The sequence below is a fragment of the Rhamphochromis longiceps genome, linkage group LG18 (assembly GCF_057381845.1).
Source record: "Rhamphochromis longiceps isolate RC_006_pf linkage group LG18, R_longiceps_female_GT1.1, whole genome shotgun sequence".
Classification (NCBI taxonomy): domain Eukaryota; kingdom Metazoa; phylum Chordata; class Actinopteri; order Cichliformes; family Cichlidae; genus Rhamphochromis; species Rhamphochromis longiceps.
Genome location: NC_140574.1, coordinates 1233963 through 1261642, shown reverse-complemented (window position 1 = coordinate 1261642; position 27680 = coordinate 1233963). Strand labels below are relative to the sequence as shown.

The 27680-nt window shown below is 42.3% G+C and overlaps 1 protein-coding gene across 2 annotated transcripts; it reads left to right on the top strand.

Moving 5' to 3' along the window:
• Positions 1 to 260: 260 nt before the first annotated feature.
• Positions 261 to 27464, top strand: LOC146647348 (uncharacterized). Of its 2 annotated transcripts, none has more exons than XM_085389019.1 (4): positions 261 to 1291; positions 7089 to 7472; positions 24658 to 24692; positions 24729 to 27464. In XM_085389019.1, the coding sequence occupies exons 1-4, from the start codon at positions 1120 to 1122 to the stop codon at positions 25674 to 25676; spliced, it is 1539 nt and encodes a 512-aa protein (XP_085245145.1). In that variant the 5' UTR covers positions 261 to 1119; the 3' UTR covers positions 25677 to 27464. The 2 variants fall into 2 exon arrangements, with proteins under 2 accessions (XP_085245145.1, XP_085245144.1); XM_085389018.1 differs by adding an exon at positions 18158 to 18238 and having other exon boundaries at positions 267 to 1291; positions 7089 to 7391; positions 24658 to 27464.
• Positions 27465 to 27680: the final 216 nt, after the last annotated feature.

Here is a 27680-nt window from a genome sequence, read left to right as displayed (position 1 = left end):
AGTCAGACAGCTGAAGCTTCTGGATCTTCAGAGGAACTGATCTGATGCTGGAATCCAGTGTGGATGAAAATCTCTCCTTGAACTCCTCTGCTATGTTTCCTTGATCCCCACTAACACGGCTCAGGATGAATTTGGGGCTGTTGTTTCCATCCTGTTTGTACCAGAAGAGATAATTACTTGTTCCACTGCTCTCATACTGACAGCCAAGTGTCACTGTGCCTCCTGCAGCAGCAGTCTCTTCTCCTTTTTCTTGCAGCACGTTGTCTTTTTGTGCTCTGCATTCTGTAAAACACCAACAAACAGTATCAGTGTGCTGTTAAAGAATCACGTCAATGTTGATATCAAAGAAACAGAGTTGTGTTCATACCGAGGCACATAGCAGCCAGCAGCACTGAGATGAACAGAGGCGTCATATCTGCAGTGTAGAGTAACTGTGAGCTACAGCAAGTATAAAGAAGCTGTGATCTCTCTGTTTAGTCTTCATCAACACTAAGTTGGTGGATTAGAAGGAGGAGCCTGATCACAGTGACAGGACTCATTCACAGCCCTGTGTTATTCCCCCTGCTGACAGCTTCACACTCAGCACGTCTTTCTGCTGCTCTGCTTTGCTTGGAGATCTTGCAGCAGGAAGTCTATAAAGTGAAATCTATCCGTTGGTAGTTTGATCTACCTCTCCTTCAATGCACATGTTGAAGAGTCCCTGGATAAGACTGATGTTCACAGCTGTTCTTTCTGTCAGCTCCAACCTGTCTGATTGTTCTCCTCTGAGCTCTCTCATCACCAAACTAATGCTCACCGGTTTTAGTTTCACACAATGCAACAATGCTTATGGCAAAAGGATAATTTGTTTTTGATGGATCTGTTTTCTCTTCGCACTGTAGCCTTGCTGCTTAGAATCTGTTCATTTACTGCAACGGTGAGTTTAAAAATGTACACATAGGAACTAAAGGCAACACGTGTGCTCTGCCGGAAGCTCACCACGTGACACCAGGCGGAAGAAAACAAAGGAAAGGCGCTAATACCGTTAGCTTTCCACGTGTATGTGCCTGAGCACAGGGACTGTTGTGTTGTTGTGTGAGCTGAGTGTGTGAGCTGCGTGTGTGAGCTGCGGCAGCAACGATGCCTTCAGTTCAGTATCTGAGAGAGTTCATCAACGAGCGACTAACTGCTGCTGCTGAACAAATATTCTTGGAGTTTGAAAAAACGATCGTCCAGTACGAGGAAGAGATCGACCGTCAGCGCAGACTGCTGGATATCACCTGGAAACCCCAAATCAAGCTGCACAGGACAGGTGAGTGTCCCTCTGAGGGAGGATCCTGATCACAGCTCTGCGGGACGTTTCTGATTGTGAGGACTTTTTGGAGATGTGAGCTAACAAAGAGCAAACAGAGGACAGGACTGCGCTGCGCTGCATTCAAACAGCAGGCGCTGAAATCAGCCTGGATTTCTCTCCTGATTATTTAGTGAAACAAAGTTAGGATCAGGAGATTTGTGAGTCTGGTTCAGAGGGGGGCCCATGTGCCGAAAAGCCCCCGGAAGAGTCAGGGTTGGACTCGGTCCAGGGCCGTTTCCTCCCCGCTCAGTCCCTCTCTTCCTGTTTGAAATCAGGCCGGATTTAAGCATTTTATTCAACCTGATTTATATAGCACCAACTCAAAATAGCCGCCTCAAGCCACTTTATATTGTAAAGTAAGGGTCCTGCAGTAATACAAGGAAACCCCAGCAATCATATGACGCAATTTGAGTAAGCGCTTTGGTGACAGTGGGACAGAAAACCAACCTTTTAACAGGAAGAGACCTCCAGCAGAACCAGGCTCAGGGAGGGGCGGCCATGTGGGAGTGAGGGGAGGAAAACAGGACAAAGACAGCTGTGGAAGAGAGCCAGAGATTAATAATTAGTAGTTGTTGTAATAATAATCATAATGATGATAATAACGACCAATGATTGAGAAAGCTAGAGATGATGATGATGATGATGATGATGAAGTAAAACAGTGTTTAATTGGAAAGTGTTGGAAACATAATATGAGCTGCAATAATAAAATGTGTTTGGTGATTTATCTGCAGGCTGTTTCTCTTTTAACATCTTTAGAATTTTCTTCAGTTTACTATTTCGTCCCCATTTTTCTATTCAGCACCACAAAACTGTCAGGTGGTTCAGGCCATAAAATAAATAACGTCCCTTTGATTGTCTGCAGTGCAGATCACATTATTTTCTGTTTGATTGTTTTTTGGAAATTGTAATAATTGTGTTCTAACGGTAAATATTTCTGTTTTTATTCTTCAATGTAGTATGTAAACACAGAAAAATACAAATATAAATGCATAAAGTATTGTAGAGAGTACAAAAAAAACGATTATTTTGTGATTTTAATTAATATTTTATTTGATTACACCACCTGACAATTATTAGCTCACACTATGAGAGTTGCTTGTTTGTTTGTGTGTGTGTGTGTGTGTGTGTGTGTGTGTGTGTGTGTGTGTGTGTGTGTGTGTGTGTGTGTGTGTGTGTGTGTGTGTGTGTCCTCCCCCTTTGGGCTTGATGAGGCGTTTCCAGGGTTGGCAGGGAAACTGGACTCACCTAACTGCATTGTGTAACTCTGGTGAAGGAGGTTGTTTTTCGGGAGTTGGGTTTTGCCCTTTAGTTCCAGTCAAAGGAACTTTTATTTCTTCAACATACCAAGACATTTCAGATAATTTCATGCTGGTACCATGGAAGGTCTTCACTGTGAGTGAAGACACAACCATCGCCAAAGTAAACCACGGGAGGACCTAAAGGAAACTGGTAGCAACAAACTTGATCTGATGCTTAAATCTCCATTAATCAGCAAAATATGGACATTTTAAAGAATCTAACAAAGGCAAAGTGGCTAAAGCTAAAGCTAGCCAGAGCTCGGAGCCGGCAGCCTCGGTATGTCCTGTTATTTTAACTGACATTATACACATGCTGTAAAATAATGGAAGTACCTGTAGTTTGTTTGTATTTCTATAAATAAATTCAAATTTTATTTGTCACATACACAGTACGATATGCAGTGAAATGCTTAGACATCTGCTTGTGACCTAAATTAAAAGACTGAATAGGATAGGAAATAAATCTGAAAATTAAAATGAAGGGTAAATTTAACTAGGAAAGAATAAAATAAAATAGAACAATAAGAGCAGCAGTACAAGTAATGAAAGAAATGTAATGTCCAGCGTTGTGCAATCCACATATTTAAGTGTCTTGTGTAGTGCAAATATAATAATAATAATGGATTGGATTTATACAGCGCTTTTCAAGGCACCCAAAGCGCTTTACAATGCCACTATTCATTCACTCTCGCATTCACACACTGGTGGAGGCAGCTGCAGGTGTAGCCACAGCTGCCCTGGGGCAGACTGACAGAAGCGAGGCTGCCATATCGCGCCATCGGCCCCTCTGACCACCACCAGTAGGCGGTAGGTGAAGTGTCTTGCCCAAGGACACAACGACCAGGACAGAAAGAGCTGGGGAGCAAACTGGCGACCTTCCGGTTATAGACACGCTTCCCAACCCCCTGAGCCACGGTCGCCCCTAAATATGCTTAAAAGTGATTTATTTAAGTGACCTGTGACTAAGTGAGTGATTTGATTAGATGACCAGGCAGTGTAGTTGTGCAGTGGCCACTAGTGTAAACAAATGTCCAGAATGTCCAGTGTGTGTGTAAAAACCATATGTGTGGGTCAGTACTGTGTGGTGGTGTGACCGAGAGACCGTATCGCCTGCGGGAAGAAGCTCCTCCTCAGTCTCTCTGTGTTGGTCTTCAGGGAGCGGAATCACTTTCTTGACCCTCGGCACAGGGTCTCTTGTGCCGAGAGAACAGAGAGAACAGTCTGTTGTTGGGATGGCTGAGGTCCTTCACCATCTTCCTGGCCTTGGTCCAGCACCGCCTGCTGTAGATTGAGTGCAGGTCAGGGAGCTCGGAGCGGATGGTGCGCTCAGCTGACCGCACAACCCTCTGTAGAGCTCGTCTGTCCTGCATGGTGCTGTTCCCGAACCAGGTTGAGATGTTTCCCGTCAGGATGCTCTCTATGGTGCACGAGTAAAAGTTCCTGAGCACCTTGGAGGGCAGTTGGAAGTCTCTCAAGCGTCTGAGGTGGTAGAGACGCTGTCGGGCCTTTTTCACCATGGTGTTGATGTGATGTGACAGGACCATGACAGGTGAGTTAAGCGCTTCCTCTGAACTCATTCCCTCTAGCTGCCAGTTTTTCAACTCCCTGCGGGAAAGTGGTCGTGGCGGAGGTTTTATGCAACTGTTTTTAAAAAACTTTTAAATGACGACAGCTCACCGCTCATTTATGGCAGCTTTGAACAACAATTATTTCTGTTGGATCTGCATTCGCCTGTGCTGTGTGCACTTGCTTATCTTACACCGAAGTTTAACGAAGATTTTATTCAAGACTTTGTATTTTTATCGGGGATCTTACCAAGATTTGACAGCGTTTTAATCCTTGGGAATTTTAATATTCATGTTTGCTGCTACCAAAAACCTCTGGTTAGAGACTTCCTGAATCTTATTGACTCTGTTAATCTTGTCCAGTCAGTCAATCGTCCCACCCATGAGCGTAGATCTAGTTTATCTTGTGGTCTGCAGCTGTGTGACATTCAAATTTGCAAGTTCAATTTCTGGGCATTCCTCGCTGCACTGTACAGCATACACCACATTGTTAAGTCTGTGTTTAGGAGTTTTGTCTTTTGGGTGAACCAGTTTTTGACAATACACCCCATTGTCTTAACAATGTGGTGTATGCTGTACAGTGCAGCAAGGAATGCCCAGACCTCTACATTGGAGAGACCAAACAGCCACTTCACAAGCGCATGGCACAACATAGAAGAGCCACCTCCACAGGACAAGACTCAGCAGTCCATCTGCATCTAAAGGTCAAAGGTAGGGCTGGGCGATATGACCCAAAACTCATATCTCGATATTTTTTAGCTGGATGGCGATATAAGATATATATCTCGATATTTATTTTTTAAGCCATAAGTTAAGAACAAAAAGAGAGTTCTTAGTCACACTGTGTCCCAGATGTCACACGGGCACTTTTATTTACATACAGCGTAGATGTACATGAAGAAATTACTCAAAAATTAATTATCAGCATTTAATAAATAATCGTGGTCCATAAATAAAAGAAAACAATGTTGTTTTTGTGCATAACAAAAAGCTCACAATTGTGCAGTCAAAATGTAAACTAAAAGACGCTGAGCGTAATAACAAAGAGACAGATTTCACAGCTGCACCACGTCTCTGAACAGGTGCCATTTATGGTCCTTATACACACACGGTACGTATCACTCCGCGAGGCTCCTCCTCTGTAGCCGTAATCCTCCGACAATCCATCAAGCGGTGCAGCGCCGTAGCTTAGCAAAGTCATATTAAAACATTTTTTGACAGATTGCTGAGCGCTGTGTACCACATAAAATCGGTTCGCGGTCAGTAAGAACAACCAGAATTCATACATAAGGCGCGCTGTCGATTTTTGAGAAAATGAAAGGATTTTAGGCCGTGCAGCTCCTCCTGGCTGCATGTCGTTAGCGCGGTTAGCTCGCTAACACGTTGACGCCGTCCAGCCCCACGCACGGTAACTCGCTAACGGAGATTTTCCGCTTTCATCTTGTTATTGCCTGCAGGTGAAGCTATGGGGGAGGGGGAGTTGTGTTCAGTGAAGGAGAGGCGAGGCCGAGTAACGTTGCGTAGAGACAAAAGTGGACGAAAGAGAGGCAAACCTGCGGCTCCACAAGTATAATTATAACGTAACATAGACTATATCGATATAAACGATATTGTCACATCTTATATCTCGTATGAAAATATATCGATATTTTTAAAAACTCGATATATCGCCCAGCCCTAGTCAAAGGTCACTCTTTCGAAGATGCCAACGTTCACAGTTTGGACAGAGAGGACAGATGGTTTGAAAGAGGAGTGAAAGAAGCATCTATGTCCACTGTGAGCGACCATCTTTGAACAGAGGGCGGGGCTTACGACACCAACTGTCTGCCATCTATAATCAGTTTTGAGATCCCTCCCCAGACGCCTTAACGCCCACTCACATCCTGGGCCATCTGACCTCAGGAAATCACATGATAGGGTGGGGCCAGGTTTCACAATGAGCTCACCCGAAACCCTGGCTGATTGGGACCCACACCCAGTTTCACACCTTGGCTCAGGCGATTAGAGGATCATCAGGGGGTCCTTTTGTCCCTCTGTGGGGGGAAACTCCCACTAGGTTTATATCTGGGACTCTCCACCATTTGACCTTAGAACTGAAGAAGCTTCTCGGATGAGAGGTGAAACGTCTTCAAGCAACTTAAAGAAGTCCAGACGCTTTTCTTTGCAAGCTCCTTTGACTACGATGACCTGAATGACTGAGAACCTTCACAGAGATTTCTCCTTGTATATGTTATCAGTGATAGTTTTTAGAAAGAAAATTGAAATCAGCAAAAGTCTGTATTAACAGGTCACAAACATCAGAATCTGTCCTCCTTTTACTTTATAATCCAACTATGACTGTTTGCTGTAATCATTTGTTCAGGATGATCGTCTCCTGGAGGAACAAAATGCATTTGTATAGCGCTTTACAGTCAGTTATTTCCAAATCACAGCCTCTTAATACTCTGCAAGCTTCCCGCCCCTCCCTCTGTCTCTCAACTCTGTACACGCAACATCTGAGTGCCTGTGTGTCAGTTCTTGGTTTGATTTAGCAGCTCACTACAGTAAATGTATTACCTAACCTCACTTGACCCTTATTGGTCTTATTGGTCTAATGGTGAGCTTAACTCTACAGTAGGATGTGTATTCTCTGTTGCAGCCTTCATTTGTGGTCTTTCTCCTTGTAGCTGAATTTTCTTTAACTGTGAGGATTGTGCGAACAGCATCCATTTCTCCAGTGGTTTCAAAAGCAGACGTGAGTGATTGTCAGCACTGACGAGAGGTGGCAACTTTCTGAGGAACATGTTCTCACTGTAGAGCCTTATTTTGACGGTATATTTGCTCAGATATGTTTTTCTGTTGTCACATTACTTTTCTTTTTTCTTTTTTTGTCTCCTTCAGTTCCTCCAGACGTCCCACAGCAGCCTGTCTGTGAGGAGGAGGTTCTCCCTGAGCAGCAGCTCTGGAACCAGGAGAGGAGCTCCAGTGTGGAGCAGGAGGAACCAGAACCTCCACAGATTAAAGAGGAACAGGAGGAACTGTGCAGCAGTCAGGAGGGAGAGCAGCTGGGACTGAAGGAGGAGACGGATACCTTCATGGTGACTGCTGCTGAGGAAAGAGACCACAGTGAACCAGGAGGAGACGGGGAGCAGCTCCCCTCTCCCAGCTCTGCTGGAGCTGAGAGTCAGGATCAGGAAGGAGGCAAGAATTCAAGATCAAGTAGAAAAAGAAATAAAAATCACAAAAATAAAGAAAGCCCCACTGCATCAGGGAGTCGGTGTAACTCTGCTAAATGTAAAAAGTCTCTAAAATGTGATGTTTGTGGAAAAACCTTTGAGTTTAATTATCAAATTAAAATCCATTACAGGATGCACACAGGTGAGAGGCCGTTTGCTTGTAAGATGTGTGGGAAAATGTTCAGATGTAATAATTCTTTGTCAAAGCACATAAGAACCCACACAGGTGGTAAGCCATTTTCTTGTACAATATGTGGGAAGATGTTCAAACGTAGCTCTCACTTAACAGAGCACATAATGACTCACACAGGTGAAAAGTGTTGTTCTTGTCCAACATGTGGGAAAATGTTTGCATATAATAGGGATCTACTAAAACACTCAAGAAGTCACACAGGTGAGAAACCATATCATTGTAAAACATGTGGGAAAGTGTTTGGATATAGTAGTTCTTTATTCAAGCACATGAGAGTTCATGCAGGTTTGAAACCATCTCATAAAACATGGAAAAATATTCAGAAGTAGCTTTAATCCTCCAGAGTCCCGCCCCCTTTCCTTTAGTGTTCCCAGTCAGAATTGACCGGTCTGTTTTCACAGCTCTTAAATTAGCATAAGGCAATTGTATGTAAAACACAATATTTATGAGTGCTTTAAGTTGTAAATCTGTCAGATTTGACCCCAACATGACAGGAACACAAAAACACACATGCTGTAAAACATGAAAACTCACAGAGAGAAGTGTATCCTCAACCAAGATTATTGGCTTAGTGAGCTGCTTTGAGCTGAAACCACATGTTTGTGTCTCTAAAGTCTTTACCTGGCCAGTTTTTACCTGGCTAAATCACCATGGTAACTTACACTGAACATATAAATAAACTGGTCGAAAGCGGGTAATGTTCGGAGGTTCAGTTTAAAAGTGGCCAGAATGTGACCCCCGTATGTGTAATTTAATAATGCAGCAAATGTAAAGTATGTTGTTGTACTTGATTCTAATCTGCTGCTAAGTCTCTTTTACACAGATTGAATTGTAGCTATTACAAAAACACAAAAACAATAAAATGAATTTCACTTTGCTACAGACTGAAGCAAATCTTTTGTCAGGCTTTGGGACTGTAAGCTTTAATGTTTCATGGGTCCAGTTCAGAGCTCTAATGAGAGCTGAGCGCACACTCAAAGAGAAAATAATTATCACATTAAAATGTTTATTTTACTGCTCAATGCACTAGTTTTTTGCTGCGTTAACCTTTTATCATATCTTTACGTCGTGTTCTGTTTAACTTACATTTCTATGTTCTTTATAGATTTTTAAAATCACTTTATCGTCATCTGTTCATGTCTGATGGAGTAGGTTATACTCACACTTTGGAAGAAGTGAGCAGGCTCAGAGTCGGAAGCAGAAAGCCCGGCTTAAATAAAAAGTTCACGTCGACTGTCGTAAAACTGTTTTCTCTGCCTGATTTTACTTTTTGTTAGGTCAGTTTACACACAGGAAGCCTGGCTGTGTTGATCTTCATTCATCGTCTGCCCCTGAGGTCAGAAGTCGGAGTCTTTCTAGAGAAAACGGTGTCTGGAAGGCGAGGCTGAAAAAACATGTACAACGTTATAAAGCTTCAGAGTCAAACAACCTTTGGCTGGTCTTCCAGTTTGTTACACTGTGAGATCAGTCTGACCTCTCCAGCTGTATATTGAATTTACAAATGTGCACACTGAAACAAATATGACTTATAAAGTCAGAACTTCTGGCCTGTCGCTGAGATTTCATAAGGACTAAAAAGGCAAAGGCAGGAGCTGCAGGGGTTGGGGTTTCTGACTTTGTTACCGGAACAGGTCTGATGGGCTGCAGACTTTGTCTTCCTGCCTATTCTACTTGCAGAATCGGAGCCATTTCCAACCCTTCAGCGTGTTTCTCTCTTCTCGAGGCCACATTAGACTCCTGTAACTTTCTCATTTTCACTTTTATAACAGGAATGTTTTTAAATGTGCTGCTGGAGTCCACTCAGCTGGATTTCCATTTGCATCCTGAGCCAAACATAAAATCAGATCATCTTTTTTCATTGTTACTGTTAAGAAATAAATATATATTCTTAATGCTCATTTGCTGATTAGATTGTTTTATGAGAGGCCCAGACTTGACTAGGTCACAGGCTGACAGGAAACTGCATGTTTTTGCAGTATATGAGGAGCAGACCGAGTGAATCTAAGTTCAGATGAAGGGTGACAGGTTGCCCTGGCAACAGACCTCAGAAAAGGGAAGTTATTGCAAGCTGCACAGGAAGTAAGACACAAAGGAACTAAGTAGGAGTTGTTTGTGTTGAAACTGTGTGTGACGTCTGAAGTACTAAAATAACATGCATATGAGACTCATCTTGACCTTCTAATGTTAGAGATTCTGCAGCTGGCTTTGGGCTGTGCAGGGCTCTCTCTTCCAGAAGATGATTGAATAAAGAATTATAAATGTTTTGACCACTCTGAGTCGGGTCTTCTCTGTTCTATCATGGGGATCAAAGAATCGGGTTTAATATTACTGAGAAACTTTATGATTCCTAAGATGGAGCAATGTGATTTTATTGTCCAGCTCTGTAGGGTTTAAATGTTTTAGGTCAGCCACAGTGGAAGCTTTGTTACTAATGGCGGTGCGCTGTAGATTGAAAAGCATTAAAATCAAGGATGAGTCACTGATTCCTGTTTCCTTTTGAACATTTGTTCATGAATTTCTTGGTTATTGTCTTTCTCGCTACTCCCAAGTTAGTGAAACAGTCTGAATGGTTCCTCGACTCATTGTGTGTTACAACTCTCAGCACAGCACACAGTCCATGCTGTTAATGAGCATCATTTTATTTACAATATGTACAACACATACAATTCATTGCAGTGGATTTGTTTGTCTGCTTCCACTTAATCTTTGCAGAGTCTCAGCTCTCTCCCTAACTGCTAGCAGACTATTGCAAAAACAGTGAAGGCATGATGAGGCAGTTAATGATAGCTGCCTCCCCTGGCACTGCCTCTGAACCTGCTGCACCACCCCTCCTCTGCAGCCAAGGGGCAAGACCACACCCAGCCAGCCTTAAAATGAAATAATTAATATACACATTATTTTGTGTTGTTTTAGGTTGGTCAGCCTACAGTTGGTTTGTGGTTGATGTGGATTTGCTGCTCATGTGAATCCTCCCACAGTGTTTCATTAGCAGCTGTAACCACAGTGACTCTGATAAAACAGGAATTAGCAGAATCCATCTGATATGAAGCTGTGCTTTGAATACCACTTCCCTCCTCTTTGAAGAGTAGTCAGATATCTGTGTTCAGGTTTTTGTACAGCCTCTTCTACACTTTGTATCACTGTGTTTGTAGAGCACAGTAGTAGAGAGCTGTGTCTGCCAGGGTTAGGGCTGCTATGGTCAGATTAGTTGATGTTGGTGATGCTTCTGATTTATATCGATTATCAGGGATATATTCAGATGTCCCCCCCTTTCCTCTTTTCCAGAGTATAAACTGAGGAGCCTGAAGGTCAGAATCATGTCTGTACCAGTAAAGTAAAGCACCACCTGCATCTGTCTCATAGCTACATGTGAGTTTGACAGATTCTCCTTCTGTTTCAGTGACTTCAGGTTGTTGAGGAGTGATTGAGTCTCCAGCTGTTAGTCCTGGAAAAAGAAAGAAGAAAAGTAGTGAAATGCAGTCTGTATATCTGCTTAATGCAGCAGCTTCAACTAAACTTTAATCCCTGTTCTTAAACTCACCTATAATGTGAGATAGAAGCAAAAAGAGGTGCAGCAACATGTCTTTGGAGTTATTAAAGCCAGACAGACAGCACATGAACAATGTTCTTCCACTGCAGCACAATGACCAACAAATAATGTCATTGGATGAGCTCAGGTTCAGTGGGCGGGGCCAGTTTAATAGCTCAGCCAATCAAACAGTTTTGTGCTTCCACAGCAGCTCTGTCTCTGTCTCTGATCTTTACTGCTTCATTTCTCTGTTGTCTTTGTCATCAGTCCAATGACACAAGAATCAGAGGTTTAACAGTGTGTGGCTCCCTCTAGTGGATGTTGTGGAGTATTCTGTTGTCTTTGCTCCAAAGGTTTTTGTGCAGAGTTTTGCTGTTTCCTGTCACTGTGGGCCGCAGAGCACAGTAGTACACAGCAGAGTCAGACAGCTGAAGCTTCTGGATCTTCAGAGGAGCTGAATTTTCTTTCTTGTCGACTTCGGCATCAAATCTGTCTTTTGGGAACTCCTGAGCGTTATCTGCTGTTCCAGTAGTTCCACGCTGTAAAACATACTTTGGAAAGTCATTTACTTCTTGTTTGTACCAGAACAAATATGAATATGAAGCAGATGTTTCAAAGTTACATCCAAGTGTAACTGTGTCTCCTTCAGCAGCAATGACATCTCCTTGTTCCTGGATCACTTTGTCTTCTCCTTTACACTCTGAGGAAGAACAGAACATGCAGAGGAAGAGATGGATCAATAAACATGATTGACTATGTTACGGCCCTAGCAGGGCCTCCTCCTGAAGGTGCCTGTGTGGGCGTGTCCCACCACCTCTTCTGCCTGAGGTGCCACCTTTCCCTGTAACACAGCTGACTCACATCAGTAATTAAAAGTATTTAAGCCCAGGGAAAGGTGAGCTCTGGGCCAGAGTGCCATTTTGTGTGGTGTTTGCAGCTAGTGAGCTGTGTGTGTTTTGTGGTGTTTGCAGCTAGTGAGCTGTGTGTGTTTTGTGGTGTTTGCAGCTAGTGAGCTGTGTGTGTTTTGTGGTGTTTGCAGCTAGTGAGCTGTCTGTGTTTTGTGGTGATTGCAGCTAGTGAGCTGTGTTTGTGGTTTCCAGCTAGTGAGCTGCGCTTTCCTTTTGACTTTGCTTTATTGACCAACGCCTGAGTTTTGTTTGTTTTTCTTAAATGGTGATAGCGGCTTGTCCGTCTCTCTTAGTTGAGCTACTTTAATAAAACTCTTTAATTTAACCCTTTTGCCTCCTTGACTCCTTTTTCTGACCTGGACACCTTTTGTTACTTCCCCCTCACCGCCTAGACCTCACTAGCTGCAAACACCACAAAACACACACAGCTCACTAGCTGCAAACACCACAAAACACACACAGCTCACTAGCTGCAAACACCACACAAAATGGCACTCTGGCCCAGAGCTCACCTTTCCCTGGGCTTAAATACTTTTAATTACTGATGTGAGTCAGCTGTGTTACAGGGAAAGGTGGCACCTCAGGCAGAAGAGGTGGTGGGACACGCCCACACAGGCACCTTCAGGAGGAGGCCCTGCCAGGGCCGTAACACCCCCTCCCATAAATACAAACCCGTGGTTTGTCAAATTATCTCGATAACCAAAATGATTAATCAAGTCCGTAACCATTGCATCACCAAATTGCAGGTTTTCCACCTACCAAACCCCATAGCAACGGTTAGGCATTGTCAGCGGAAGCTGCCAACCCCATCTCAATGGGTTCAAAATACTTACTGAAGGTGGCCCCAGACCCTCAAAACAATGTCTCATGTGATGGCTAGGGCTTTTTTGAGCCATCACATGTGGAGAACACAGGCAGTCAGAAGACCTTTCTGCAACACTTTGCAGACGATTCCTCAAGTCACCGGTACAGGCATGTTTGTTAGCCAGGGTTGCGGGTCTTACTGGTGGTTTTATACACAGCCTGTCCCCCTGCAGGTCATTTTGGGGACCTGGGAAATTGTCAACCAGCGGCCGCTCAGAGTTAATTGATCCCTTACACTGACCACAGGAGCCCCTTAAACAACTATGCCCCAAGTGTGGTCCTTTGCTGGGCCTGACAACCTTGTTAGTTTGAGAACCATGAGTGACTGTTTTCAAATCAGGCCTTCTTCCCTTTCGATACGCTTTCCGCTTAAGTGCCAGTTTCACACAATCAGCAACCACATGGCCAGGCTTGTGGCAGAAGAAACACAGTTTTGCTTTGGAACTTGAAACCACCACTTTTTCAGCCTCGTTAGCTGGCTCCCTCCTAGCTCTCCAAGATGTATTGTAGTGAGAAGGGATGTCACATTCTACAGCATTTGTTTTATGAGTTAGGGTAAACTCATCTGCCAGTATGGCAGCCTGCTGTAAAGTGGAAACCCTCTGTTCACTTAAATAAAGAGCAATACACTCAGGAACAGAGTTTTTAAAATCCTCCACAAGCATGAGCTCACGTAACGACCCCAAACTTTTAACCTGGCTTGCAGAGCACCACCTACCAAAAAGCTTTGCCTTCTCCCGAGCAAAGTCAAGGTAGCACTGACCCTGTGCCAACTCCAAACCTCGAAAGTTCTGCCTATAGGCCTCAGGCACAAGTTCATAGGCTTGGAGGACAGCACTTTTAATCTTTTCATAAACTAGGCTGTCCTGCATAGACAGACCAGAGCAAACTTCCTGAGCCTTACCTGTGAATTTACACAGCAACATCACCCCCCACACGTCTTCAGGCCACTGTAATGCAGTTGCTATGCTTTCAAATACACTGAAGAAGCTCTCAACACTGGATTCACAGAAAACGGGAACCAGGTGGATGTTATTGCCCACAAACGAGCTTCTAGACACCTGTTCACCAACAGATGTAGGCCCAGTGCTCGTCAGCTCCAGCTGATTCAACTGGAACGCCATTTCAGCCTGAAGAAAACCACCACACACACCTGTGCCAGTTCTCACAGGCTAGCCAACAATTAATGGTAACCGAACAACTTACTCTTCTTGACCAACTTACCTTTTGCTACACACACACACATTAACAAATACAACCTACCCAGTTCCTAAGCACAACAAACTTTACCTACCTATCTTCTGGAGCGTGCTGGGCTCGAGGCAACTTGAAAGGCAGAACTTCAGCGACCGGAGCCCTGAATTGCCTACCCCCAACAGGGAACTAATCCCCGCCCAGGATTACTCCGAAAATAAAAAAGGCAAAATAACAAAAGAGTGCCCAAAGGAAGAACTTAAAACGAAGCTCAGCTGGACACTCACCTAACTAAACTGGGAAGTTGAACCTCTAAAGGCGAAAAAAAAAAAAAAAAAAAGATAATCAAAAACCAATTCCAACTCAAAACTCCCTTTTCAACGATCCCGGACGAGCCCCCACTTGTTACGTTCCCCTGAGGGGTCTAGGCGGTGAGGGGGAAGTAACAAAAGGTGTCCAGGTCAGAAAAAGGAGTCAAGGAGGCAAAAGGGTTAAATTAAAGAGTTTTATTAAAGTAGCTCAACTAAGAGAGACGGACAAGCCGCTATCACCATTTAAGAAAAACAAACAAAACTCAGGCGTTGGTCAATAAAGCAAAGTCAAAAGGAAAGCGCAGCTCACTAGCTGGAAACCACAAACACAGCTCACTAGCTGCAAACACCACAAAACACACAGCTCACTAGCTGCAAACACCACAAAACACACACAGCTCACTAGCTGCAAACACCACAAAACACACAGCTCACTAGCTGCAAACACCACAAAACACACACAGCTCACTAGCTGCAAACACCACACAAAATGGCACTCTGGCCCAGAGCTCACCTTTCCCTGGGCTTAAATACTTTTAATTACTGATGTGAGTCAGCTGTGTTACAGGGAAAGGTGGCACCTCAGGCAGAAGAGGTGGTGGGACACGCCCACACAGGCACCTTCAGGAGGAGGCCCTGCCAGGGCCCTGCTAGGGCCGTAACAGACTAAAGGAGAACAATCAGCAGCTTTAGAGAGTAGAATTACATGTAGAATATCAGGTGTTTTTACAAGCTAACAAACGGCAGCAGAAACGATCTTCTGACCATTCTAACAAATTTCTTCTCTTGTCTAACACTCACCTCTGATATGAGAGAGAAGTAAAATGAGGTAAAGCAGCATGTCTTTAGTTGTTGGGTTAGTCAGACAGCAGAATGAAGAAACTAAGCAGCCTCTCTGCTGCAGTCCTTCTCCTCAACGTCAGGCTGGCTGTGCTTCTGCAGACAGAAATCATCTCATTGGTTGAGTTCAGCATCAGTGGGTGGAGTCAGAAACATTTTCAGGCCAGTCAGTGCGATTATTCCTGCCTCAGAGGAGTGTTTGCTGAAGGTTCAGTTTCAGTTCTTCACCGCACAGTTCGACCAAAGCAGGTCAAACCAGGATGGAGCTCGACTGAAGGTGGAATTTAAATCTGTGTGAAGATGTGCAGCACTCTTTGGAAGAACTTTATTTTGAAAGAACAATAAGGTAATATGAAAAGGCATCATCCTAAGCATCAACATCAGCGAGGATCTGAGCTGGTCACACCATGTTGATGTGATCACAAAAGCAGCAAGACAGCAGCTCTTCTCTCTGCGGCGCCTGAGAAGATTCAGCATGAACCCCAGAATACTTACAAACTTCTACAGAAGCACCATTGAAAGTATTCTGACTGTTTGCACCACCACCTGGTACGGCAGCTGTAACACTCCTGACCCCAAAGCTCTGCAGAGGGTGGTGAGATCAGCACAGTGCATCACCAGCAATGCAGGATCTGTACAAACGGCGCTGCATGAGGAAGACGCAGCGGATCCTCTCTGATCCCAGCCACAGACTTTTCACACTCCTGCCGTCCGACAGGCGGTTCAGGAGCATCCAGACCCGCACTAGCAGACACAGTTTCTACCCACAAGCCATCAGGCTTTTGAACTGCTGACATTCTGGACACAACATTACACATTTAAATGCTCATTGCAACGATTTCGGTGCAAACTCTAAATACCAAAAATTGTCTTAAATTCTCTAAATATTTAATATTTTAGTATTTTGTTATTCTTCTTCTAATCATTATTATTGTAATTGTTATTTTCTCCTTTGCACACTTCTATATGTTCATGTAAAGCTGACGAGCATGAGCCAAAGAATTTCCTTATAGGTAAATGTGGCTACACTGTTTATCTGCATATGACAATAAAACTCTAAACGTCAAACATCACATTTGAACGTTCCTGCAGTTGGTTTGTGGTTGATGTGGATTTGCTGCTCATGTGAATCCTCCCACAGTGTTTCATTAGCAGCTGTAACCACAGTGACTCTGATAAAACAGGAATTAGCAGAATCCATCTGATATGAAGCTGTGCTTTGAATACCACTTCCCTCCTCTTTGAAGAGTAGTCAGATATCTGTGTTCAGGTTTTTGTACAGCCTCTTCTACACTTTGTATCACTGTGTTTGTAGAGCACAGTAGTAGAGAGCTGTGTCTGCCAGGGTTAGGGCTGCTATGGTCAGATTAGTTGATGTAGGTGTTGTTTGGGTTTTATAACGTTTATCAGGAATATATTAATAACGATCATATCTGATATCATATCTCACAGTACAATAATATTGAATGGGTTGCATTGTTGTATTTTGTCATGTTTCTCAGGTCTTTGTCTGAATTTCTACGAACATTATTGCTAAGGATTGTCTTATTGCATTGGAGTCACACTGGGTTAAATATGTACACTTGGGTTTTAAGGGGTATTTATTATTTTCTTCTTTTTTTTTGGGTTGTATGGAAGCCCCAAACGCAATTTCATTGTTCTTGACAATGACAATAAATAAATAAATACTAAATACTAAATACTATATTCACCCGAGTTTCCTTTTGCTCCTTTCCTGAGAATAAACTGAGGAGCCTGAAGGTCAGAATCATGTCTGTACCAGTGAAGGTAAATATTTCTGTAACCTGTCTCATAGCTACATGTGAGTGTGACAGATTCTCCTTCTGTTTCAGTGACTTCAGGTTGTTGAGGAGTGATTGAGTCTCCAGCTGTTAGTCCTGGAAAAAGAAAGAAGAAAAGTAGTGAAATGCAGTCTGTATATCTGCTTAATGCAGCAGCTTCAACTAAACTTTAATCCCTGTTCTTAAACTCACCTATAATGTGAGATAGAAGCAAAAAGAGGTGCAGCAACATGTCTTTGGAGTTATGAGCTGTGAGTGGTCTGATGTTCACAGCTGGAGTCAGACAGGTTTCTACAGTCAGGAGGAGGAGCTGCTTTTGCTCTCATGTGATGTGATGCTGCTCTTTAAAGTTTTCCTGCTTCAACTTTGTTCACACAGAGCATCTGGTTCTTCTCTCTGTGGTGTCTGAGCCAAAGAACATCCACTAAACACTCACGTCTGGGCTCCACTTTGAAAATAAAACGTTACATTTATGTAAATCTGTAAAAAATAAACATTTACAGTTTGTGTAATAATAAATATAACACTGAGAAAACTGAGTCAGATTTGAAAGACCTGAAAACTAACGCAGTGACACAGATGAAGGAGATTTTGCTCCTTTTATCTGATACAGCAGCCGAAAAATAAGCTGCTGCAGTTTCTGCTCTTTTGTCTTTGATATTTTTGTATGAGTATGATGGATTTGTTCAGTTGTGTATTAAAAATTAAATGAAAGTCAGCACTGAAAGCTAAACAGTCAAAATAACTTCCTTTGTTTTTATTCCACATCCTGCATGGAGCTTCAGTCATTCATGGATCTGTTTTCTCTTCTCACTGCAGCCTTGCTGCTCACAATCATTTATTCATTTACTGCAACAAACTGAGATGTTAAAGGAACTAAAAGGCAACACTCGTGTACTGCCGGAACCTCACCGCGTGACACAGGCGGAAGTAAACAAACAAAGGCGTCATTACCGTCCCACGTGTGTGAGCTGAGTGTGTGAGCTGAGTGTGTGAGCTGCGGCAGCAACGATGCCTTCAGTTCAGTATCTGAGAGAGTTCATCAACGAGCGACTAACTGCTGCTGCTGAACAAATATTCTTGGAGTTTGAAAAAACGATCGTCCAGTACGAGGAAGAGATCGACCGTCAGCGCAGACTGCTGGATATCACCTGGAAACCCCAAATCAAGCTGCACAGGACAGGTGAGTGTCCCTCTGAGGGAGCATCCTGATCACAGCTCTGCGGGACGTTTGTTGGATTGTGTGTCCACAGGTGTTTGTACTTTGCGTCGTAATAAAATGACGGTAAAAGGCTCCGCCCACTTCCTATCCATGTCTTGCCATGCAACGACTCTGTGAATGGACTGGAGAAGTGTAGTGGTAGAGTCCTCCGTCAGGAATGAGATATGTGTGTCGACTTTTTATTCTCCCTTAAGATTATCGTGCCATAACGCTGCCCAGAGCAGCTCTGCTAACAGGTTATGGGCCCAGAGCAGCAGTAAAGAGATCCTAGAGATCCTGTAACTGCCAAAGGAAGGGCAGCGTTTCCTGGAAAGCCGCAGGTTACCGGCAGGTGTTAAAAGTTTGGCACGATTGAGTGAGTAAGCGTTTTTGTGCATCATGAGCAGACGCACGGCAGAGTCGGGCAGTCGATATTCCCGTTTGCAGTTTGATGGAGATGAAAGGAAATATGAGATATGGGAAACGAAGTTCCTTGGTCATCTCAGACTACAAGGTTTGAAAGATGTCATCTTAAAGGCTGAGGGTGATGAAGAAGCCGATGGTGAAGATGATGACAAAAATGCAGAAGCATATGCAGAGTTGATACAATTTCTGGATGACAAAAGTTTATCGTTAGTTATGAGAGATGCAGTTGATGACGGACGGAAAGCCCTAAATATTTTGAGAGGTCATTATTCAGGAGTGGGCAAGCCAAGGATCATAAGTCTGTACACCGAACTTACTTCTCTCACAAATGAAAAGAATGAAAGTGTGACGGACTATATTATCCGAGCAGAAGCAATTATCACAGCGTTAAAAAATGCGGGTGAGTCATTAACTGATGGACTTCTGATTGCAATGATAATGAGAGGTCTACCAGAGAGGTTTAAACCCCTGATTGTGCACGTTACACAGAGCGAAGCAAAAATCACATTTTCAGAGTTTAAAGTAAAACTCAGAAGTTATGAAGAAACCGAGAGAATGCGTGCGGCTGTAACTGATGACAACGTAATGAGGACAAAAGTGCAATTAGACCAGGATTCTACTTCATGGCGAGCAGATGACCGAAGATCAAAGAATAATGAGATTGTGTGTTTTAAATGTGGACTAAAGGGACACACTGCAAGAACGTGCCGATCCAGAGTATGGTGCAGTTTTTGCCGGAGTAGTACACACAAAGATGCGACCTGTAGAAGGAAGCTAAGACGGGATGAAGCGAGAGGGGTTGTGGAGAAGGACTACGCGTTCAGGACGGGCTCCGAACCCCAGAGGGTCCCGGACGGCGGCCAAGAGATGCTGAATAACCAGCTACTGGTGGATACGGGAGCGACGTCACATATCTTTACGAAGATCGAGAGTTTTAAGACTTTTGATGACACATTTCGACCCGAGGCTCATTGTGTAGAGTTGGCTGACGGAAGGCGGAGCAGAGGAGCTGCAAAGCGGCGAGGAGATGCTGAGATAAGTATGATTGACAGTAAAGGACGCAGTCACAAGGTAACATTGAAACAAGCACTCTACATTCCATCGTTTCCACAGGACATTTTGTCAGTAAAAGCAGCTACTAGTAACGGAGCCACTGTGGTTTTCAAACACGGGGACAGTTTTCTTAAACATGTTGATGGAACAAAATTCCCTATATATGAACACGAGAGACTGTTCTTTATAAACACTGTGCAAGAGTTTGAAGAGAAATGTAATGGATGTTTTGATATGCAAACGTGGCATGAAATTCTAGGACACTGTAATTATGAGGATGTTCAAAATCTGCAAAATGTCGTTGATGGAATGGAAATTAAGGGTAAAATCAACAAAAATATGCAATGTGAAGCCTGTATACAAGGGAAGTTTACTCAAACTAGGAACCGAGAACCAGATGAAAAGGCCAGGGCAGCATTAGAGTTGGTACATACGGATTTAGCTGGTCCGATTACGCCAAACTCTAAAGAAGGGTTTAAGTATGTTTTGTCGTTTGTTGATGATTATTCAGGTGCAACATTTGTATATAATCTGAAAAGCAAAAGTGATACAACTCAAGCAACTGAAAGATTCATTGCAGAGGTGGCGTCATATGGGAAAATCAAGTGCATTCGTTCTGATAATGGAACTGAATTTACAAGCAGACAGTTCAGAGATTTATTAAGTAGACACGGCATTAGGCAGGAAACTTCGGCGCCATATTCGCCTCATCAAAACGGAACAGCAGAGAGGAACTGGCGTACACTTTTTGACATGGCGAGATGCATGTTAGTTGAGAGCGAATTGCCAAAGTCTTTATGGCCATATGCAGTACAAACCGCGGGAGTGATTCGGAACCGATGTTTTAACAAACGCACAGGTCAGACAGCGTATAAGATGTTAACTGGAAAAAGACCTGATCTTTCTAGAATGAAAAAATTTGGATCATTGTGCTATGCTTATAAACAAAATAGGGGAAAGCTGGATCCAAGATGCGACAAAGGTGTTTTCTTGGGATATGACAAAAATAGTCCAGCATATTTGATCTATTTCCCAAAAACCGGGAAGGTTGAAAAGCACAGATTGATAAAAATACTAAATCCCGCGACAATGGATCAACAAACACAGAGTGATCAGATGTATGAAGATGAGGTTTATGAATCCAGAAAAGATGGTGAACCCAAACAGACGAAGGATGAGGATATTCCAGATGGTAGTGAAAGCAGTCAAACTGAGTCCGAGGTTAAAACTGATGATAAAGTAGATGCTGGAGCTACACGTTATCCATCCAGAATCAGAAAGAGACCTGATTATTTGAGTGATTATATCACGGATGTGAAAGAGTGTGAAAATGAACAGATGACGAAACCAGTTTCAAAGTCTAAGTTAGAAAAATTCTCTGTATTTGTGTTTGGAATATAAGATGTTTTTTCGGAGGATTGTTTTTCCCCAACCTGTGTATAAGTGGAGGTGTTGGATTGTGTGTCCACAGGTGTTTGTACTTTGCGTCGTAATAAAATGACGGTAAAAGGCTCCGCCCACTCTCTATCCATGTCTTACCATGCAACGACTCTGTGAATGGACTGGAGAAGTGTAGTGGTAGAGTCCTCCGTCAGGAATGAGATATGTGTGTCGACTTTTTATTCTCCCTTAAAATTATTATGCCATAACGCTGCCCAGAGCAGCTCTGCTAACAACGTTTCTGATTGTGAGGACTTTTTGGAGACTTAAGTAAGAAAAATGTACTTATGTACCACTTGGTTATGTCCTCATGTGCGACGCGATCGCGAAAACAGCAAACAATTAACGCCACGCCGATGTTGTTCACGGGACAGACTCTTGTCGCCGTTATCGTTTTATTTCTCCGGTTTCAGCGTTTTTGCTCCACAACTACAGCGAGCAGTTTACTTTGTGCACTAACATGGACTCGAGTCAACCAGCGCCACCTCTGGCCACGTGCCACAGCCTACAGCCAGATCAGCCTGTGACACACATCTGCACCACGTTTGAATTCGTTTCATGCACATTTGTACCTTTCAATTGTGTCTGTTTGTGCGTCATGCAAAGAAACCTTTGAAGAATGAAATGATATCATATATTCCTTATTGGCCTACATTTGTACAAAATTCCAAATTATATACACAAAGTCATAGAAATCACCACTCCAATTGGTCATCATGATTTTGATATTCTCTTTTTCCATAACAATGAAATACACCTTGGACAAATATGACACATCAATATTTCATTAGTGTTGTCACATCACATCCTGTAAGCATCGTCTACCTGTGTCCTTTCCTCCGGAAATGAATATTTCCAGCCAATATAGGCAATCCATCAACATGGCTGGAGTTATATACAGTCTGTATAAGTGTGTAAGGAGACGGCAGTTACTGTGAATTTACAGGACTTTCTCTGTTCATGGGCTAACTTGTGGAGTAGGGTCTGTATTCTCTCTGTATTCATTTGTGGCCTTTTTCCTTGTAGCTGATTTTTAATGAGAGTTGATTTATCTGTTAACTGTGAGGATCCAGCCAACATTTCTGCATTTCTCTCGTATTTTCAACAGCTGATGTCAGTCATCATCAGCACTGACAAGAGGTGTAAACTTTCTGTGTTTTTCTGACTGACATTCCTACTTTTAAGCCTTGTTTTAACAGTATGCACTGCTTGAAAAAGTAAAGGAATGCTTTTTAACCAGAGTATAGCATCAGGTCAGTCAAACTACTGGCATATTGATCTGGTCAGTTAAGTAGCAAAGTGGGTTACGGACGGGAATCCAAGGACCTGGACTGCTGGGCACTGGCTGTCCTCAAGAACTGGTTCCTGGTAATCCAATTCAAGTAATTCAATTGTTAGTCTGTCTGGTTATTGATCCCACTGTTCTTGCACTACAATCAGGTGATTTTAGTTTGCGTGTGAGAGGAGTGAAATAGCGGCGCACTCTGCAACATGATTATGGACATTACATTTATTTTTATTGCACAAAAGGATGAGAACATGATGGTAAAGTAGAAACTGGATCCAGGACAAAACGGCTGCTAACACAACTATGACTCTGCAAGCACCTGTGCAGTCAGCATGCTAATGCTAAGCTAGCCAAGAGCCCAGAGTGACGCTGCAGCTGAGAGCTGACCCCATTAACATTAAAGTTTTGTAATGACTAGTACAATGAGTTACTTTCTTCTAGGAGTAAATACTGCAGTACTGTACTAATTCAAATTAATTTTAAGTGCTCCATGTAATATGTGTAGCAACGTTTTGTTTTGTTTTGGGGTTTTTGTCATTTACCACCCCAGCACTGATCACAACAAAGGAGAAATACCTCTTACATGCACAAATTAATTTGTATGAAGTAATGTCTTTGATGTGCTGCTTAATGATAGCGGTGACTCTCAAAGCAGAGGCAATAAGGATCGAAGACAGAATTGATACAAAATTGGAACATTAAGCGTTATCAATAATCAGTTGGAATCACTAAATTCTTCTTAATTTCCATTCATATCTGGGATGTTATGTTTCATTCCATCTGGTACTACGAGGTTACAACTCTGTCCAGGAGCTCAGTGATGGGCAGATCGAGATCTAGGGGGGGATCCCCCTGGACGCATCTGTCATTTCATGCCCTACAACAGGGGTGTCCAACTCCAGTCCTCGAGGGCTACTATCCTGCAGCTTTTAGATGCATCCCTACCCCAGCACAGCTTAATCAAATGGTTGGAATACCTCTTCAGCATGCCATCAAGTTTGGCAAAGGCCTGGTAACAAGTCATTCATTAGATTCAGTTGTGTTGGAACAAGGCTGCATCTAAAAGCTGCAGGACAGTAGCTCTCAAGGACTGGAGTTGGACACCCCTGCCCTACAAGCAAATAGGGCCAATTGAACTACTGAGTACCATTTTGAGTGGTTACAGTAAAATTTTTAGGGAGTCCTTGAATTCAGCCACACGGCATCCTTTCATTCCCAACTAGGGCTGCACGATTTTGCATAAAATGAGAATCACGATTTTTTTTGGCTTAGAATTGAGATCGCGATTCTCTCACGATTTTCTTTTCCAGTATAAATATTTATTGTACTTATTAACTGCACATCAACTTCGTAACAGTTGAGACTGAACATAAAAACAATAAATAAACATAAAAACAACAAATGTCTCACGTTTTGTTGTTGCCGTAAAATGTTGTACTGCTTGTAATTCCGTCTCTACCGTTGCTCGACGCTGCGTGTACAGAGCAGGTAGTGCAACAATAGAAAAATAGTTGCGGGACGGCACTGTGTAGCGTTTGTCTAGGGTGTTGATCATTTTCCTAAATCCCTCGTTTTGCACAGTGTTGATGGGAGCCATATCTTTGGTCAGGTGATAAGTGATAGCCTCCGTGATTTCTTTGTGCCTGCAGGAGTTCGACGGGTATAGGGAAGCGCTGTATAAGGTTCCCGTTATTGATGTTTGGGTGGTTGACCGGGACGGATTTTCTCCTGTCACTTTCTCGTCATCCCTGACGTGCTCTCCGTTGTGTTTTCCTGCTAATTTTAGCATCACACAGCACAGCTTCTGTATCACGTGGTATAAGGCTCCGCCCTTGTCATTTGTTGAGCAGGAAGAGTGAGCGCTTGTTTTCATGCAGATTATGTCCCGGATCAAAATGCGGTACAATCGTCGTCTTTTTATTTTTTATTTTTTTAAATCGTTGTCATTTGGAAATGAGATCGCACATAAGTATGAATCGAGATCGCGATTTTCCAACGATTAATCGTGCAGTTCTATTCCGAACACATACCCAGTCCATGGCACTATAGATATCAAGCTTAATTTAATTTTCCATTTTGATCTGATACATGTTCAAAGTCTTCCTTTATTTTTTGTGCAGTATATTTGCTCAGTATGATTATTTTTCTATTTTCACATCACCTTTCTTTTAATTGTCTCCTTTTTCCCCTCCAGATGTCCCACAGCAGCATTTCTGTAAGGAGGAGGAAGTTATCGCTGATCAGCAGCATTTCTGTAGGGAGGAGGAAGTTATCGCTGATCAGCAGCTCTGGAACCAGGAGAGGAGCTCCAATCTGGACCAAGAGGAACCAGAAGCTCCACAGATTAAAGAGGAACAGGAGCAACTCTGTAGCAGTCAGGAAGGAGAGCAGCTGGTACTAAAGGAGGAGAATCATACCTTTATGGTGACTGCTGCTGAGAAAAGAGACCACAGTGAACCAGAACCAACAAGAGACCAACTCAACTGTGTCAGCTCTGCTGTAGCAGTGAGACAATATCAGGGAGGAAGGAAGAAAGATTCACAATCACGAAGAAATAAAAAAAAAGGTCACAATAATGTAGAACACCAACCTACGCCAGACAGTCAGTGCAAGTCTGACAAAAGTAAAAAGTCTTTAAAATGTGATGTTTGTGGAAAAGCCTACAAATATAATTATGAAATGGAAAGACATTATAGAATCCATACAGGGGAGAAGCCGTTTTCCTGTAAAACATGTGGGAAAATGTTTGTACGTAGTGGTTCTGTAGTGCAGCACATGAGAATCCACACAGGTGAGAAACCATATTCTTGCAAAGTGTGTGGGAAAAGTTTTAGACAGACAAATGGTTTAACTGTCCACATGATCACGCACACAGGTGAGAAGCGGTATCACTGTGAAATATGTGGGAAAATGTTTGCACGTAGTAATGGCTTATTGAGGCACAAAAAAGTTCACACAAGTGAGAAACCTTATTATTGTAAAACATGTGGGAAAACATTTCCACTTAGAAACTTGTTTTTGATACACACAAAACGTCACACAGGTGAGAAACCATATCATTGTAAAACATGTGGGAAAATGTTCAAGCGTAACAGTCATTTAAAAGAGCACATAAGAATACACACAGGTGAGAAACCATATCATTGTAAAACCTGTGGGAATTCATTTAGATATCGTGCTCACTTGTTGCGTCACATGAAAATACACATATAGAGGTGTACTCTTTTAACAAAATTAACAGTTTAGTAAGCTGTGTTGAGTGCAAAGTTAAACATAAGTCAGCATGGGAACTAATGGTAAGCACAGCATGGTAGTGAGGAGGTCATGGTTAGAGTTTCATTTTAAAAGCAGGTGGAAGTGGCACATTTTTACAAATTATTCCATTTACAAAATGTTTTAAGAGCATTATCAATTCTTTACCCAAGCAACAGTGATGGGGATAACACCATTGCTTTTTTCAGTAATTAGTAATCTAACTAATTACTATTTCTATCGTTATAATGCTGTTGCTGTTACTGTTACTATGAAGAAAATGCGGTGCAGGCACGTTACAGTTTCTCAACACACCGTTGGTTGAAGCTGTGTTCATCTTGCTGGGAGCTAGTGGGGCGAAACAGTCCCACAAGTCCCACTGGTTGGCTGAGGAAGGATAAAGTAGTCATGGTAAACCAATTACATGACCAATTTAAGATAACGTGGTGGCACAAATAATTTGTGTGGCATCTTATTTGATGCAGAGTGTTCTGTAAATAGTTTAAAATGGTTATTAACAAAGTCTTTGCTGCATTTTTTTGGTAAATAGTTGCATATAACTTTTTTATTTGCAAAACTCCTGCATAGGTTTTTAAAATGTACAATGTCTATTTGCATTTCATGTTATGAAAATGATTTGTTAAATGTTTGTTGTTGTTACAGTAAAAAAAAAAAAGATTTCATGGGGGTGGGGGTTGTTTGTTTTGGTTATTTACATATTTTTTTAATCAATTGTATTATTGAAAACATAACTGTAAATTCAGATGTGAGTTTGTGCTGAAAAGAATGATACCAAACAAGGCATGATAAATAGTTCTTGAAAGGTGAAATGTAGAGGTCAAATCAACCCTGGACCTCAGAGGGTTAAACTTTTTTTTCTAAAGTAACACCATAGTTACTTTTCTTTGTATTTAGTTACTTTTATAATATTGTAACTTAGTTAATAACTTACTTTTTTCAAGAAGTAACTATAGCTAATTACTTTTTCAAAGTAACTTGCCCAACAGTACTGAGGAATACATTTTCTATGTAGAAGTCTTTAAACTGTTTCCTAACTGAATGAAGTGCAAACATTTGGTTTCTGCTCTTATATCTCTTTTGCATTGCTGTCATTGCAGCTACTACATCACAAAACAGAACACACACCGAGAAGACCTGCTTCATCAATGAAATTAATTTCTTTTTGATTTTTTTTCATTTCAGGTTGTTTGTTTGTGCTCTGGTTCTGGACAGTAACCTTTGATGTTTAAAGGTGTCTTGTAAAAATTTCAAACGTGCATCCAGCAGCATGGAAAGGCCAGTGAGTGATAAAATAAATGGAAATACAATATTTATTTTAGATTTGTGTTTCCGCAGAGTACAGCTTTACCATGTGTTCTAGTTTGTTGAGTGGAATCCTGTGAGATCAGTCGAACCTCCAGCTGTCAGACTGCACTGTGATAAATTTGAGATTTTTAAAAAATGTGCTAACCACTGCACCATCATGCTGCTTTTCCAATTCTTTTAATAAGAATAACTTGAAAGCTCATTTAGATATAATTTTTTAATGTTGCTGTTTATATCATTCATTTGTCTCATTTTCTTTTGGTCATTTAATTCATTGACACTCGTTTTCTGTTACTTTTAGCTTTTTTGTAGAGTTTTAGACTCAAGACGTGGTGGGACGCTCATATATAGAGGTAGTTAGCATTTTCATTGATGATTTCTGTTCCTCTGCAAGCGTTAAATTAAACATTTCACCTGTTAAAATCTCCTGTACTTACTGTGTTTGAGAAAAAAGTTTCTTGTCAGTCTATCCTCAGTGAAGAGACAATAACTCACATCCTTATTTATTGGGTTGGGTTTTCTCTGGCTTCCTCCATGCAGTTAGTGGGGTTAGATTCATTGTATTCTTGCAGAATGTGGGCAGCAGCTTTTGCAGAAACATCTGTGGTCATGTGACACAGTTCTGTCTTTCTGTTTCAT